Below are 18,079 nucleotides of genomic sequence, written 5' to 3'. Positions count from 1 at the left end.
GAGCCCGGTCCCTTGGCCAGTGTAGGGCTTTTTTTTGCGCTTTACATTTCATCAGCCGCGATATCTAGGACACAACTGCTTGGCCTGCTGAACCCAACCAATGAAATCCCACAACTCTACAACCCCGCTCTCCCCAGTGCTTTGCTCTGCATGAGAATGTCAAAAATATAGATGAGCGTTCCCACACTGGAGGTTTTACTTCATTATTTCATTTTCTGCTTGGAAATCTTATCTTCGTATTTCAGACGAGAATATTAAAATTCTGAAAATACAGATATGGGGGACAATTCAATTGCCTGTTTATCTTGCAAAATGGGGAACATGTATTCACTTTTACTCGCGTGCAATGAGTAGAAGTGCCTGATTCTCATTACCACCTGAAGGGTGATAATTATTATTATTATTATTACCATTTATTTATATAGCGCCACTAATTCCGCAGCGTTGTACAGAGAACTCACTCGCATCAGTCCCTGCCCCATTGGAGCTCAGTCTAAATTCCCTAACATACACACACACAGACACACACAGATACGGGTCAATTTGTTAGCCGCCAATTAACCTACCAGTATGTTTTTGGAGTGTGGGAGGAAACCGGAACACCCGGAAGAAAACCCACGCAACACGGGGAGAACATACAAACTCCACACAGATAAGGCCAAGGTCAGGAATTGAACTCATGACCCCAGTGCTGTGAGGCAGAAGTGCTAACCACTGAGCCACCGTGCTGCCCAGGGACACTTCTACTACCATACAGCCTGGAGCTGGTTTCTGCAAATACAGGGAGACCTACAGGCGAGATACGGCGAGCAGGCACCATTGAATTAGTGGATACTTTGGCGCTATAAGTGACACTTTCACATTGACGAAAAGTTCAGCTGAATAGGCCCCAAGACAAGCACTGCTTTATGGTGGTGAAGGCGCTCTGGTAAGCGAAAAGACTAAAGGGTAGATTTATCAAACTTTCTTAGAAATAAAAGTGAAGTTGTTGCCCATAGCAACCAATCAGATTCTATCTATCTTGTTCTAGAATGCACTAGATAAATGAGAGCTAGAGTCTGATTGGTTGCTATGAGCAACACTTTAAAAATCAATGTTGGGCTTTACAGTTGATGCTGACAGAAAACTTTGTGTATCCAAATTAAATTATCCTCCTTAATTATTTTATCCTGTCAATTTTCTGCGTCATTATCATCATCATTTATTTATATAGCGCCAGCATATTCTGTAGCGCTTTATCAGCACCACATCAGTCCATATCCGTTTTGTGTCAGAATGCACATCTCACAGATCACAAAGTGAATGTCACTATTTCTTAAACAATTATAGCTAGAAAATGATATTTCTATTTCTGTCATAAAAATAAGACTGACAAAACATCACAGGATTTACATGGCAGATAAACTAATCCTGTGAGCTTTCTGTCATCGCTGAATACAGTCAAATCACTTGTACGTTAAGGGCTGTCTGTTTATTTAGTTCAATTTCACAAGTAATGCGAGATGTGGGTGCAAGCACGAACAACACCACGTTACTATTGGCTGTGTGTTCTGGGCAGGAACACAACCAGAATATCACACAATGGACTCTTTTTTATCTCTTTCAGCCTTTTTCTCTCAAACAACAGTAATCTCTGTGTAGAAAAAGAAAAAAAATTGCAAATGGTCGACGACGTTATGCGAAGCTGCAGTTCCACTTAACCGTAAGTTCAATAAAATCTATACCGTCGAGGTCTGATGTGAAAAAGTACTTTGTCTAACTAGGTTGAGCGCATCCGAATAGATTTCTACCACTCGACATCTCTCGCTAAAAATCTCTAGTGTGATATTAACCTCGTCCTAACACAAGAGACTTCCTCAAGGTCAAGTGCGTTTACCGCGCCTCTGGTGAGGTCGGGCGCTAGATGTTAGTCTTAGACTGTATGAATCAAGTACTGTTGTGGGGTTTTTTTTTTAATGAGAGCATTTATGCCATTCAGTAACTTCCACAGATTTTAGTTTTGTTTGTTTTATAGTTACTGAACACAAGAGAGACTGAGTCGCTGCTTAAATGGCAGCACCGCAGCTGAAACTTGTGCCGTGTAGTAGAACAAAGCCCAAAGCCTTTCTGCTAGGCCAAGGAATATCCCTTTCCAACTCAATGTATGTTTATTTAGCCTTTTACAATTCCCAGAAATAGGAAAGGACTTAACCAAAACATTACTTAGAGAGGAAATGTCAGAAAATTTCAATGGGACCTCAAGCTAATAAAAGCGGTAGCTGACTTCGGGTTGCTTGAAATGTTATCTGTGGTAAATTTTCTTTCCCATTAACAGAGCAGGATAAAAAAGAATTAGACTTGTCTATAGGAAAAAAATAACAAAGCTGTAAATGGTTTTCATATGTGGTCTGTCTTGTCCTGGAAATAAGCCCAGGTATTCCATTTGGTTCATGTTAGAGCTCATTTATGGAATATGATTGAAAATTGGGCACCGTTAGTGCTTCTTCATAATGATGAATAGGGCAACACGTGTTTGTCATCTCAGAAGTGTCCAAAAGAAAGAAGACGCTGGAAGGTTAAAAAGATTTTAGAAGAAACAAGAACAGAATAGGGCTATGCTGCATTTGTGGCAGCCATTTTGTTAGCTGAACCAATGTTCATGGAAATGCAGAACAATCATTCTCTAGGAGCCGCTGACATCATTCGCATCATCGTGCAGCAGGGGGCCATGATGACACGACTTTTCACGAATTATCATGGAATCGCGGCCCCTCACGTTATTAAGGTCCCTCCCGCTTTGCAAAACAATGGGGCAGGATCTGGTAGGGTGGAGTATTCTCTTGGGTGTGCGGGAGAACTCAGCGAAATTCCAGATCACCTCCCAAGCCACTACCTTTCCATACTCACACCAGAAAATATTCATTTATATTTCAGTGGGCCAATCTGACCAGCTCCTCACATGATAATGTTAATTGCTGTACCCCAGTAGACACTGTCATTCCATTATGCAATTTTCATGAGTGTCAAGAAAAATCGAATGCATTCATTTAGAGGGCACAGGATAACACTAAATTTAATTTCCACTGCAGACCCGCAATTTTGCAATTTCAAAAAGGATCCTTACTACTACTATTAGCAGCACACTGTCCGTAGATCATCATATGTGGATTTGTTATTTCCTTTGCATATCTGTGTCCAGGTGTATGTCCAGACCAGTCACACTAGTTGTGTGGTGAAGGGAGGAGGAAATAATTTCATATCGTTGTTACTCGGTGTTTGATCAGCGGAATAACCACTGTTAAATGCACTTAGCTCCCCACTCATGAGCAGAGCAGCATATTTGTTTACTCTCCCAGAAATTCCAGGAGGCTCCCAAATTTCGGGGAGTCCTCCTAGAAAAGTAGGCATCATCCTGGAAGGGAAGGAGGTGGGGCCTAATGGTATTTCCTAGCAGGGGGTGAGGCTACGGTGAAGCCCCCTCCTACCCCCTGTCACATGAACTCTCCTGGACCCGGGGGTCCTGGAGGAGAGGTTTGAAAGTGGGCAAGTATGGACATACCAAGGTATTGACAACTTGGGACAGTTGCCAAAAATTTGGACTGTTATCAGATTATAATACCTCCCAATGATCCCGATTTTGGATGGACATTTTGATTCTCTTACTGTAAAAGGGGCACGGCTTAACAGGAAAGTAGGTGTCGTTTTGATTAACTTTTTCAATTTGTGGCGGAGTTTGGATGGAATAGAGTGGGGATTATTTTGTCCTGCTATCGGATTCTAAATCCTGGGAGGTGCGAGACAGTGCTGCTCTCTTTCTTACCTTGCAGCTTTGACTATCTACTGATGCTGGTTTCTTAAGCTCAGTTGCTGCTTATCTAGATCCTGGAATGTTGGTGCCCTGTTTGGAAAAGAGAGAGGTATAATTCACTTCCTGTAAAGCCAAGCAACGAGTGAACACCATAGGACTCCCTCTCTCCAACCAGTCCCAACATTAAATCAATAGCACCTCTTTCTCCCCAGCCAGCCCCAACATTAATAGTTCCCACATAACATTTACTCCCCACACACCAATCCCAACATAAAACTATGCAAGTGTTTTATTGGTTGATCTAGGATACAGCACACATGTTTGCATGTACTTATTTTGCAAATAAGAGCTTTACTTTTCTGTTTATATTGTCACTGAATACTTGCTTTCTAATATTCTAATAAATGACACCAGACTTCACATTATCCTCCATATTATAGTGAAAATAAAACATGCATAAAAAATTCTGAGCAGGACAAATATAAAATGTTGTCTCTTTATGCTGTCCTCTTGTGGTATTTTCTACAGATATATATGATATGGCAAACAGGCTCATAATTTCTGTAAATGTCGTTTTTCCAGTCAGTGATTTTGTCTTTTTACAAACTGCAGTTTTTCAGCAAAAGACAGGATGTGAAATTGTCAATAGCCTTGACGAGCTGCTTTGTGTATATATTAGCATTGCTATAAATAGTAACGTTTTCTTTTCTTTTGTGTGACAGGTCTCCTGGGTGTATCCATATATGTATAACAAGCCATGTGTGGATAGTAAACAACTGAGATAAGAATTACTGTGCGTGGAAAATAAAAATGGCGGATCGTGGCCAGCTTCATATGTTGGTATTTCTGGCCACCTTGGCGGTAATTGAGCCATCACCTTCCTTATTTAAAGTAGACATCGCTAAAGCTAAGCTTGTTCCTGAACCCGCTGAGGACAATTCCATGAAGAATTTTTCTGAGGAGGCTTCGAAAGGTGGATTGGACGTCCAAAATGTTTCCCCATGGGAGGAAGTGAATAGTGAGGACTTATCTCATACCAAACCACCTGGAAGGAGATTTGGCAGCTTGATATCTACATCTGCATTTATTCCAGATGGAAAGATAACAGAAAATTTGGAGGAGAATGTTGAAGGGATCTCAAATGAATTTCCATATACAGATCATAAAAAATCGTTAAGCGCTGACTTGCAAAAAAACAATAAAATGAGCCAAATCCGCTCCTCCAGCAATGTTGGGACAAGTTCTGAAGAAGCTGGACTTGCGCAATCCAAAACACATCCTACTATTTCCAAAATTTCGGAATCAGATTCTAAGACCACAAACAAAGCCCCAATGAAACATGACGAAAGAACAGAATTGGCCAATGAGCCGTCATCATCTCAAATGATAGGACTCAAAAATTATGTTGAATCTGGAAACGTGCAGGAGAGAAAAATTGAAGCATTGACCACCGTTCATCCAATTGTTTCCACCATAGTACTGATGACTAAGACACTGTTAAACGAACACATAGGAGACAACGGACCTTTCACCCAAATACAGAAACTTCAAATAGAGAGTGGAGATGAACATGTAAACAAAGCACTGTTAAAGAACACTGTCGAATCTCAAAATGAACCGGCAGGCCACAATACTCATGCTACATCGGAAGCTGTACGAGAGGAAGTTGAGGACAACTTTGTTGGTGAAAATCTAATCCCAAAGGTGTATGCAATGCAGCCTACCGAGAGATACCATGCTGCATTCAGGACCACGGATGGCTATTCAACTTTAGGAGATCCTGGACCGGAGGGCAATGAGGTTATATCTGCCGATGTTGACTTTCTTAATGCCGATGGCTTGCATTACCAGAAGGATGGTAACACAAACCTTGAGGAGTCCACAACAGCTGAAAACGATACAGAAGATCCATATTTTTCTCCTTTACTTCAATCCAAGAAAACATTCGATGCCGTAGTTCAAGTAGGTGAAGTAAAGACCTCTACAGAGCTCTCCAACCAGGAGCAACCCTCAACCGTACTGCCGACATTATCTCCTTATCTTATGAAAACCGACCTTCCATTTGCGGAGGTGGATATCGGGGAGCATGTAACCTTGGAAGCAAAAGCAAGAACGGAAACAGAAAGGATATTACTGACTTGGGGGACTGAAGACGAAGTGGCCACTCCTGTCATCCTTCCACTATCTTCCCATAAAACAAGCCTACAGGACATACACTCAATTTCTCCACAAGCTAACAAAACCCCAACGCCAGCAATGCAAGTACTTGGAAAAAGTGAGTATGTGTTTTACATTCTATTGTTGTATGATACATCCAAATATAATAATTAATTGTCTTGTGTTCACTAACCACCAATTTTATTTTCTACTTGGAAATGTTTTGCAAAAGCGGTATAATTCATCCATAAAGAGAATCGCTTATTTCCTGGCATACTTGCATTTAATAATATGAATTTGCAATGTCACCTAGTGGTTAACAATAATGAGAGGAATGTTGCTATATAGGAAAAAAAACTATTTCAGTCATAATTTTACATAACATATTGACCTTATTCGGAGTTATGCACATTTGCGCTCCAAGCCCAGGTGTAAAAATATTGTCACATAAAAAGCGTACTTACACGTTTATCTTGAATGTATGTATCCCCATATGTTTCTGACTACATATGTGTAAACTCATGTCTAACAATAATGTAAAGATGCGGCTTGACAGGGTTAGTAGTAAATTATAAACTCGCATTACCGAGGCATGTGATTGGGGCAGTGACACGATGTGAGGAGGAGAATGGAGGCAGCAGGAAGCCACAGACTGAGAGTTATATAGTGGAAGGAGCAGGGTCCCCAGCAGCACAGAATATATCAGGAGATGAGTGATGTGTCAGTGAGGACAGGGCTGCATGTGACAGGGGCAGTGACATGATGTGAGGAGGGGAATGGAGGCAGCAGGAAGTCACAGACTGAGAGTTATATAGTGGAAGGAGCAGGGTCCCCAGCAGCACAGATTATATCAGGAGATTAGTGAGGACAGGGCTGTATGTGACAGGGGCAGTGACATGATGTGAGGAGGGGAATGGAGGCAGCAGGAAGCCACAGACTGAGAGTTATATAGTGGAAGGAGCAGGGTCCCCGACAGCATAGACTGGTGAATTAAGACTTCTGTCACACAAATGCTGGAAGATTGTAGTGTCCTCCATGTTATTATAAAGCTGAATAGCACCAACATCTGGTTAATGCAATACATCTATAAGTTATGGAACTCACCGTATCCTGTTCTCTTTACAACTAGATTCTGAACCAGAAAGACCCCCCACACAGCCATGGAAAAGGACATCAGTAACTCAGAGAAACGCGATCATTGGAAGTGCCCCACCTGGACTTGTCATGTCTACTACATGGAAGTCACAAGAGGCAAGACAGCAAGGTAATATGCCCTCTCAAACCACACAGAGAACCGTAGGGGCACATAGGCACCGACCTAGGGCAGCCGCAGCCTCGCTGTATTAACCACATGTTTTCTTCCCATTGGTGGTTTTAACGTTATGTTTTTTTCTTATCTTCTTTGTACTTCATTTGTGGGTTCAGAGGTGGGTGAAAAGCCCATTTTTGGTAGAATGTAATTATTAATTTTTATGTAGTTGTGATCGTTGAGGGGAGAGGGAGGAGACGGGGAGGCTGGGGAGCAAAATCGTAAGCGAAAAAATGAATCTGGTCATGTATATATTCTATTTATATATCTTGGTAGTAATACATTGCATGTGCTGCTCTTTGTGTGGAAAGTGACTTTAAACTCTTTTTGGTGGAACGTCAGGAAAATACTGAACAATTTATTTTACTTTCATGTCTTATTTCTGAACATTGCACTGTTGGGTCCTTTTATACTGGAAATAATAGTCCTTTAATTTTGTTTTTTCTCACTTGTAAGTGGAATTTGTCACTTTTCTAGACTTAATTCAGGACTTTTATCCATTTTTTTTTTTATGTTGGATACAGTATAATTTACCCCACACAGGCAGGTTTGTACCCCACAAATGGTTTGGAGACTGTTTTGTAGCCTGTGCCATTGTTTTACTGGGAACCTGCTTCCAATTAGGAAACCTCTGGTGAGGAGATCAAAATATACGATAATCCAAAAATACAGCGCGGTCCACACAAGAAAAACAAAATATGCAAATGAGGACTGGCTTCAACATTAAATAAAATATTTTATTTAACATTATACAGATATCTGCGGTCTAGATGTATTTGCCAACGTGTGTAGACCACTTTATAGCTGTATGGACAAGCTACCAATTGCATGAAATAACCAATCTGGCAATTTATCCCCCTTCCAAACATATATACACAGAGGGGTACAGTCACTTAAGCTTCTAAATAGGAAAAGTGGAGCTGTTGTCCATAGCAACCATTCAGATTCCAGCTCTCATGTTCCTAGAATGTATTAGGTGCATTCCATTGCAGTTTTTTTCAGTGGGGAGTGATAGGATGTTACGCCTCTGACCACGCAAGTCATATTTATTAAAGATACAAGTTATTGAATTTGCATAATAGATATAATGGAACCTTTGTTTTCTGCCATGAGTTAAAAAAAAAAAAAACAGCATCTAAAATGTATATGGGTGTCTTATTTATATAGAGCTGTCATCTGTATTTCATGAATTCCCTGACTAATGATGCGTGAAAGTTTGTGGCCGAGAGCCTGCAAGCCAAAAACAGGACTGCATTACACCCTCTGTGGACTGGTTTTCATTTTCTCCACGGCCTAAAGAGACTGCGGAAAGAACCCAGTCTAAAATGTATAACAAGAAACAGATGGATGCAGAAAGGGAGAAAGGGATCTGAATCGGGGAGGGGGGCTAGGTTAGCCCCTTAAATATTAACTGCTGCTTGGATTGTTTGCTCTCCTGTGTAATGTAGAAAATGAGGATGAATTGGCAGTGTCTGCATCATTGTGTAATATTATCAATGTTATATATATATATATATATATATATATATATATATATATATATATATATATATATATATATGGACCCTCACAAAGGAACTTGAAATAGTTGGACCTGAAGTTCACTTTTGTAAAACCCGCTCTTTCTAACCTGTCCCCCTTGCAGCAAATAAGGAGGATCCCTCTCCCAAAATGGGATCCCCATTACCTGAGATTACCAGGAGCCTTTTTCATCATCATCGCCCTAACCATTTATTTATATAGCCCCCACTGATTCCGCAGCGCTGTACAGAGAACTCACTCACATCAGTCCCTGCCCCATTGGGGCTTACAGTCTAAATTCCCTAATATACACACACACACACACACACAGACAGACTAGGGTTAATTTTTATTAGCAGCCAATTAATCTACTAGTATGTTTTTGGAATGTGGGAGGAAACCGGAGCACCCGGAGGAAACCCACGCAAACACGGGGAGAACATACAAACTCCACACAGATAAGGCCATAGCCGGGAATTGAACTCATGACCCCAGCGCTGTGAGGCAGAAGTGCTAACCACTAAGCCACCGTGCTGTGCGATTGCAGGGTGAGTCCTTCAATGTTCCATCCACTGCAAGTGGCTTCAGTCATGAGGTAATGGGAGGGGACTGGAGTAGGGAGAACCCTTTATTTTATTAGAAGGGGGGCATATTAGAAAGGGGGGTCTGGTTCAAATAAATCAAACCCCATTAAGATCTAAATCTAGATCTAGTGCTATTATCGAGGCACGAGTCACAAAATGCCTCACTGATGTCATGGCGCCTGGTTTTGAACGGTGGCCCAAATGATGCGAACCTTTCGATAGAGAAGTCGCACAGTAAAACTGTACTAATGGTTGTTGACTTATGGGGCTGAGCCGGTCCTTTAAGATGTCAGACAGTATTATAAAGAGAATTAAACTCCATTTCCTGAGCACTGTCCCAGATCTGGCGTCTGCAGAGATTTTTTAAAAAAAAAATCTGGAAAGTTAAGACAGACAATTGAAAGAACACAGAGAGACTTTGTGGAAGTTGGGCAGGTGTCAGTGGGTTGCAATTCCAGAGTTTCTGCTATAGGAAATGACTCATAGAGTCTGGACGATGGTGAAGGGCTCAGGGGGAGATTGGAGGCCCCAGCTGCAACAAAAAATAATAAAAAAAAATTAAGGGGTCCACGGTTTACAGTCGAGCAATAATTTTGTTCACTCCGGCTGCAATTAGTTCCTGATTTCCTTGAAAGTTCCTGGATTGTTGCCAAAATGTCACCTGGAACACTTTATTCAACATAAAACAGGGTTAGGGAGAAAGTGGAAATTGTTGTTGTATTATGTCTAGAGATGCTCGGGCTCAGTTCCCCAAGAACCGAACACACCCGAACTTAGCAGATCCGAGTACTGAGCTGAGCCAGTTCGGTAGTTTTGCGCCTTTCCGGAATTGAAAACGAGGCAAAACTTCATCGTTACGTCGTCGGATCTTGCAAGTTTTCAATTCCTTTTTAAGATCCAACATAACGGTGGGAGGGAGGGAGGGCCCAAGGACAATTCCATCTTGCACCATTTTTCTTTTCTGCCACTGCTGTGTGCCAATGTGTCCCAGATTTGCTAGGAACTGCCGTGTGTTTGTGTCATTGCTCTGTCGCTTACCATCCAGCCAGGTCGCTGCAGTATTTGTCCGAAAGTGTATGAAAATAATATTGTGATCTGTGAGGTGGTCAAAATTGACTGCAAATTACTTGAAATTAGTGTTATTGAGGTTAATAATGTAGGGGGAAAAAAGAGCAAAATTAGGTGATTTTAGCATATTTTAGCAATTTTTCTAAAAAATCCAGATCCAAAACCAAAACCAGTTCACGGGGGTCAGTGAGCATCTCTAATTATCTCTACACAGCCACTTTGCTTTCACTGCTGTGAGATAATAAACAAATGGAGCCTATTTGCTATCAATTGGCGATAGGTCTGGTGTTCTATCGCAGCGAGAGAAAATCTATCACCACAATTGGCTATGAAAATGTCGCCGTGGCACATGATTAAAATTGTATATAAGAAAAAAATTAAATAAAAATGATGCCCCTATACTGCTTTGAAAAACTACTTTATTTAAAGCATATTTTTCATGTAATATTCCCTGCTGTTGCCATCCTGAGATGCGTTGGTTCTCTCCCCGTGCTGTGGACAGTTGGGAGCCATAGATTGTATCTGCTAATTACCATAGTTTCAGCAGAGCAGTGTCTATAATACTATCGCTGGCTGCTCTATTTTAATATAATTTCAGTTTAAAAAAAAAGTCTCTCCCTAAGATCAGGCACACAGCTGGAAGCTGTGATATTGAATACACAGTTCGTTTTGAATACAAGCACAACATCTTTTACTTGCTGGTCTCCATAGCAGCAGCTGCCATTTTGTTGGAGCCCGTTGCTCGGACAACCGGAGAAGTGCAGTGAAATGGCAGACCATTTATAATTAGACCACTGTGACAGCAGCATATGAGCAGTGGTTAGATTGAATGAATCATTTCACCTTTTGCAGACTATAAAGATTTAACAACACTCTCCATCATTTCCGTGTATTTATGTAATACAGATGGAATTGGGGATTGCATCCGTGGGGAGCTACGCTGGTATGGGGAACCATAGGATGGAGCAGAACAAAATACTTATTAAGGTGTAATTATATATGGTTAAGGCCAAGCAGAAATTGAGCTTTGGTCCCACTGCGTACCTAGATTTCTACAAGTGGGCCTAGATACCTGTGACGGTGTGTGGGTTTGTGGAGGAAGATGAGAGCGTGTGTGGAGGAGCAGACATTGGCACAAGCTGAAGGAGATATTGGGTGAAGTGAAGGCATTCCTTGCTAAGTATGGAGTAGGCACGATGGTGCACCTACTTCATGTCTCTGCAACGTAGCCTGGTCCACCGCCAAATCTGATTCAATGCGAAATTCCACCTCAGCTTGGTTCATTTTAATTTTTAATGACTTCCCCATAATGAAACTCATCTTATGTATGTTGGCGACTTTTCCTTCTTTTCCTTCTTTTGGTTGTTTACGTCTAAACGTGTGTTATCTTCGTTTGTGTCCTAGGGGTCTCGCAAGGTCTATACGTCTCGGTCAACGCAATTAGAAAATAAATAAAGATGTCTGTGTCTCTTTGTCCATTTTGAACATGGAGATGTGAAAATAAAGTGATCTTAATATTTGTAGCAGAGAAATGTGATATCCTGCAGAACTCGGTATTTACAGTTTGAAACTGAGAAAAGTGACATCATGGCCGATACACCGTTTGGCTGCGGCTGGTTTAGATCAGTGGGGCTGATTGGTGTTAACCTCCCCGACCAAATAAACTAAAGTCAATTACATGAATTCTGCCAGGATCTCTTTTAAATATGAAACAGATGCTGAAGAAATAAAATATTGGAAAGCTGAGGGTCTTGTTTCATTATCCACCTTATCCCAGAATCCTCTGCTTCCTGACCCCTATGTCAGTGATGTGGGTAATACACTCTACAATACACTAGGATGGATCTTTCATTTCCTAAAGTCATAAAAACATCTTCAGCTTCCAATTCCAATTATTTTTCTCCTGATAAACATAGCGTTATATTTTCCATAGTATTATATGAAAACCGTATTAGTATACATAAGTGATAATTGGTTATTTATTAAAATGTCACCGTTAAACACAATTTTAAAAATACTTTTGATATTACTGTTATTATTCCTATTAAGGAGTGCTTGACTAAGGTCTGAGCATCTTATTGTATTCAATATTCATCTCCTGCATGGCCGTCTGTAGCCTATTTATTAGCTTCGGATACGCCGTTGATCCGATACGGCAGGATCCCCTGCTGATTCTAATGGTTCCACACAGAACGCCTGAGTTTACCTGCTTAGCTTCTTTCAAACAGGCAGAGTGTGTGTCAATTACAGATGTTCACTGATTTTGTGAATATTAGCCAACTGGTTGCATGTGTGACTATATGGATGTATGCTGGCTATGTCGTGGCCATTGGGCTATATGGAGTGTATCCGGCTATATGGAGTGTATCCGGCTATATGGAGGCATTTGAAGCATACTTGCCTACTCTCGCAGAATTCCTGGGAGGATCCAGAATTTTGCCGAGTCCTCTGGACTCCCGGAAGAGTAGGTAAACCTCCCGGATTCGCCTAAATTCACGGCACTGAATGGCGGGGGCGGGGGTTAAACGCATCATTTAGCCCCGCCTGTTATCCAATGCTGTGAATTTTGGTAATTTATCGTGGGGGCGGGGCTATGCATCACCACGCCCCCTCCTACCCCCTGTCACATGACTAAAGTCTACGTTAGAGAGTAATGTTTGCCATGTGCATAGATAATTCTTCACATTATTCTTTTAATTCTGTATTATCACACTGAGTATACGTGTGCAGTAGAGACAGTTTTTGTATACAGAATATGAGATTTCAAGCAATGTACAGGTTAATACAGAATTGCTTCCCAAGAAAAGCGATTATATTTTTCTATATATCAGTTTTGTCTCCTCGAAGTTGCTGCTTTTCTCAAGTTTCATATTTCCTATAAACAATGTCTGCTCCTTGGGTGACTCACTCCTCGCGTTGGACTCTTCCATATGTTTATAAGAATAATTTTGAATGATTGCCATCGCGGAAACGTGATTATGTCACAATTCAGTGGGAATGGAAAACAGCTTTATTAATCCGTGGAATAAAAACAGAACCACATTTGTTTCATGAATTATAATGTTGACCGGGTCCCCATCAAGTCAAACAAAACTCAAGGTAGCCCATTATGGGACCGGCCCTGGGGGGCGGATGCCCCCCGGGGGAAAACAGCCCAGTGCTGACAGCACTAAGGCTCTTCCCACACTCCTGGGGCAATAAATATTTAATTCACTATTTGTTTCGCTGGTGCACTACAGCTCCCATCAAGCCCTGGCAGGCCTAATGTGTTTTGGTATGTTGGTGCTTGTAGAACTATAAGTGACAGCATACTCATGGCTGCCAGATTCATGTGTAGTACTACAAGTGCCAGCGTGCCCTGGTTTCTGGGACCTGTAGTGCAAAAGGAAAAATCACGGGCAACGAGAGAAAGTATTTTATGAAATAAAAACTCTCCCTCACACACAATCTGTTACCCATTTTTATTCGCCTACATCCAGGAGGATCCTTTTCCTTCCAGCTTTCAAATAATTATTAAACATATTGCTGATGAGAACTTTCTCCGGGTGGAACCACGTGGCGGAGGTCAGGCGTGGAGTCCACCAGCTTCTAATCGATACAGAGAAGCTTCGCTCTGATTGGTCGGCGCCTTGGAAAGCCTCTCTGTATTGGTTAATAGTAGTGAGACACCACCGACCGCAACGAGCTACATTGATACAATGTAGTTCATTGCTTAAATGTATCAATGAACGACATCGTCGCCTCTTTCAAATCATTACACGTTCTCACTAACTGTGGGAAAGGTGAACGGCTCATAGTACCACCCGGCTTTCCGTTTGCTCAAAAAATAATTCATTCATCCTTTGTTGTTGCTCCGACCATAAAGAGTGTGTTGCAGCTTGCCCCGGGCCCCCGTAGCCCCGGGCCCCCTGTAGCTACGTATATGATGTACAGTCACAGCAGCTAAGCTTCAAATGACAATCACAGTCTTGGAATGTCGGAGGCTGTAGGCAGCCTGTGGAATGTTTGTTGGATGCTGTATATGAAGATGCATTATTATTACCAGAGGCCTGACTGCATATTACTGAGCCCCAATGCCTTTCTCCATATCTTATCATGCAGCAGTATTTATTGGTGCGTTATCTTATGTACGGCCCTGGGGTGTCTTGTGTTTCTTTCTGATGCTATGTGCTGTTATATATGTGATATTAGAAGTCACTGAGGACCTCTGTGTGTGTATTTAGGACCAGCAAGAGGATTCCTGGCTCACGTTGCTGGTGCTTTTTAATGGCCTACAGCCCCCAGGCTGGGCCTCTGAAAGATAGCACTACGTATGTAGTCTAGGCTGCGTGTTTGAACTGACCCACCCCCCACAGGGCTGAGCGCGCAGTTTCGGCAAAAGAAAGAGCTGTGCACGCATTCTAGGGCGGTGTGACTGCACAGACCTATGGGAAACTCGCTATTAAGCAGTGAAAAAAGGTCACGCCCCCCCCCCCCCCCTCCTACAATCTGGTTCTGATGGGGCTTCAGCTATATCCGCCCTCACCCAATCACCCAGCCCATATTGGAGGCCCGGGCCCAGGAACCTTCTACCCACCCCCACCTCTCGGCATTCCTGGGTGTATGCGAGACCAGATTTAGGGTTGATTTTGGCAACTGCAAAAAAAAACCTTTTGCGCGCCTGGTTCTGTCTTCATGTATTTAAGAGCGAGCCCCGGCCACTTGCATGATTCATTGTGAACTTGTCTTGCTCCATTATAAAAATGGTTTTGTTTAAATTGTGGTAAATTTACGTTATGTAGGAACAGCACCCGTAGCAAAACAAAGTACTGTGGAAAGAGGGTGGCAGAACACCTACCTAGATACGGCAAACACCTCGGCCGCGGTCATGGAGTTCACATATAATAACTGAGGTCTGACATCACAGGTCACAGATTAGTTATTTTGCAGAGAACGTTATGGACCTCATCTAGAGCTGAAATAGACTTTATGCACAATATTAATTTATCTCATTGTTTTGCTTCAGCGACTGTTAAAAACAGTAGTTGCATAACTGTCTGGCGAAGCTTCGAGATACTTTGAGCCAGGCCATCTTGTAGTCAGGACTCCCAGCATGCCGATGGGAAATACTTCAGCTCCCATATGTGCTACGACGCTGTGTTCGTTTCATTCAGGGTCAGGACACATTAGCTGGAATGTTGATTGGCGCCATGTTTTGTTATTTTGATTTGACAACTTCTCAGTCACATTTCTTATGTTATATAATTTACTAATCATATATAGAGACATCCAGACATACATTTTCAGTAGGACTTTACAGGGTGTTGAGAATATACAAGAGAGGCCAGAAATTGATTTAACTGAAGAAAATTTTTTTTTCGGAATGAAGTTCTTTATGCGTACACAATGGAGGCAGCCATTTTGTGGCCTGAATGAATAACCATGAGAATATGGCCTGTAAATATACTAGGTACGTTGAGGACATCATTGGAATTCCAATCAATTATTTGTGCCCTACTGATGTCTCTAGTACCTAGTGAATCGATAGGCTGCATTCCCATGAATGTTCAATTCAGGTCACAAAATGGCCGCCTCCAATGTGTGTTGACAACAGACACATTTAAAGGATTGTAGGCAATCAACAATTACTGAGGTAAAATATGACTAGTTCAGGGCAATTTTTGTTGGGTTCTGTATCTTTTCTGTATTCCTGTCAGGATTTGTAGATAAAGAATATGGAACAGTGTGGAAAACAGGAACCTTGATCAGTTATCTCCTAGGAAAACGGTGGCTAAGTGGTTAGCTCTTCTGCCTCACAGCACTGGGGTCATGAGTTCGATTTCCGACCATGGCCTTATCTGTGTGGCGTTTGTATGTTCTCCCTGTGTTTGTGTGGGTTTCCTCCGGGTGCTCCGGTTTCCTCCCACACTCCAAAAACATACTAGTAGATTAATTGGCTGCTATTAATTTGTCCTTAGTCTCTCTCGGTCTGTCTGTGTGTGTGTGTGTGTATGTGTTAGGGGATTTAGATTGTAAGCTCCAATGGGGCAGGGACTGATGTGAATGAGTTCTCTGTACAGCACTGCGGAATTAGTGGCCCTATATAAATGATGATGATGATGAAGGAAAAACAGATTACACGTACCCTAGCATGTAACAGACCTAAAATAAAGACTTTGGGGCAATATTTGTGTCGCTACGTGTGCGATAACTTTTAACGAAATAGAAATTAGCCCTTATTTTTTGGGTTAATTCCTTTTTTTTTACTTTTGTGAAGTCTATAACATTTATATTGGTTCCTCTTTTCCTAAACTTAAAATTAACTTTTGACATATTTGAGCTGTTGATATTATAGCTTATAATAAAACCGTGCGCGTTTCACACAACTGACGCAAGGAAATGGATAAGTCCATTTTCTAATCTCCGATATTTGGTTGCGATCTCTTCGGCTTGTGCTCTGTGTTTGAAGAGCTCAACGGAACTGCTAAAGTTGCCTTCTGAAATTCCGTTTGATCTGAGATACTTCCCTTACCGAGACGTCCGTAAGAATTCCACTGTTTGCTTTCTATATCCCCTGACTTGGGTGGGCCGAAGCAGACTAAACCTTTGCATAGTGTACAGTGAGGAGACCCTGGAGTTTTAGCTCGGTGCAATAGACATTCTTGACGAGCTGATGGAAAAGTTCTTGCAGATGCTGTAGGAATAACTGTGCGCTACAAATCACCTAGGGCCAGATGACAGAGGTACCGAGATCTTTACACAGGCTGTGCCGAATTATTATACAGTAAATGTGCTTGTGAGACAAGTGAGTGGCGTCATTCAAACCTCTGCGCCAAGTTACTCAATGCTCCGTGATCTCTCGGTTCCACCACGTACGTTTCAGAGTAGAGGAGCGGGGAGCTTGCCAACTTCACGGCGGTTATCCCACAAAGGTCTTTAATGTCCTATATACAATGTACTTATCGCTTCTCCTAAAATAATCAAAGACAAAGTGATATCGAAATCAAGGGTGATGTTTAATGTTGATGACTGTTAAAATATTTCTATCCCAAACATAAAACGTGGTAGAAACTTGTACTTGTATAGAATTGTATATTGGTTCAGATTACAGAGGTTGATTTAAAGCAGTGACAGTTAACTATTTTTTTTAGCTGCCAAAAAGAGGTGTTTTTGGAAAGAATCTGTGGCATATTTGACAGTCAGGGGGTCTCGCAGATAGATCCTGATCAGGGGCCGTCTGGGTTTGGGGGGCATCAGGACATCCTCTCCCCGGCCCGGTCATATAGTGGGCTACCAGTGCTTATCTCTTCCCCATCTCTCATCCACACTCATTACCTACTCCCATTCTCGATTACAGGACTTTCTTTGGGCTGCACCCACTCTGTTTACCTCCCTCGTAGAAGAAGACTTCCCCCAGCCTCCAAATCTAAGCTACTTCTTGACATCCCCAGGAGGTGAAGCAGTAACTGTATGCCAGGCGTGGTACATATGGGTGCAACCTTGGTTTTATTTCTTATTTAGTTCCCGCTTGGCTGGTTTGGCTGTGTGCTGTGCATCCCCCCCCCCCACCTTGTTATTCTACAGGGGTCCTTGACCCCAAACCACATTGCAACCCATTGTAAAAGAAATAGAGGCCGTCTACCAGTAAGGATAACAGAGGGCTGGAATTAGCCT

The 18,079-nt window shown here is 42.0% G+C and overlaps 2 protein-coding genes across 5 annotated transcripts in view; one reads left to right on the top strand and one right to left on the bottom strand.

Moving 5' to 3' along the window:
* CIMIP7 (ciliary microtubule inner protein 7) overlaps positions 1-18,079 on the bottom strand; it is a 219,414-nt gene that overhangs the window by 190,496 nt on the left and 10,839 nt on the right. The gene's annotated exons all lie outside the window — the stretch shown is intronic.
* Positions 1-18,079, top strand: part of PRRT3 (proline rich transmembrane protein 3) — a 39,508-nt gene that overhangs the window by 17,051 nt on the left and 4,378 nt on the right. For 2 of the 4 annotated variants that reach the window (XM_075183520.1, XM_075183521.1), the window contains exons 2-4: positions 1,607-1,702; positions 4,510-6,062; positions 7,074-7,208. In XM_075183520.1, coding sequence (XP_075039621.1) covers positions 4,598-6,062; positions 7,074-7,208 — 1,600 coding nt within the window. In that variant the 5' untranslated portion in view covers positions 1,607-1,702; positions 4,510-4,597. The remainder of the gene's footprint in view (positions 1-1,606; positions 1,703-4,509; positions 6,063-7,073; positions 7,209-18,079) is intronic. The other 2 variants (XM_075183518.1, XM_075183522.1) reach the window with 1 other exon arrangement.

The sequence above is a fragment of the Mixophyes fleayi genome, chromosome 8, assembly GCF_038048845.1.
Source record: "Mixophyes fleayi isolate aMixFle1 chromosome 8, aMixFle1.hap1, whole genome shotgun sequence".
NCBI classification, from domain to species: Eukaryota; Metazoa; Chordata; class Amphibia; order Anura; family Limnodynastidae; genus Mixophyes; species Mixophyes fleayi.
The sequence above is the reverse complement of the archived record's forward strand: the minus strand, read 5'-3'. Positions and strand labels throughout refer to the sequence as shown.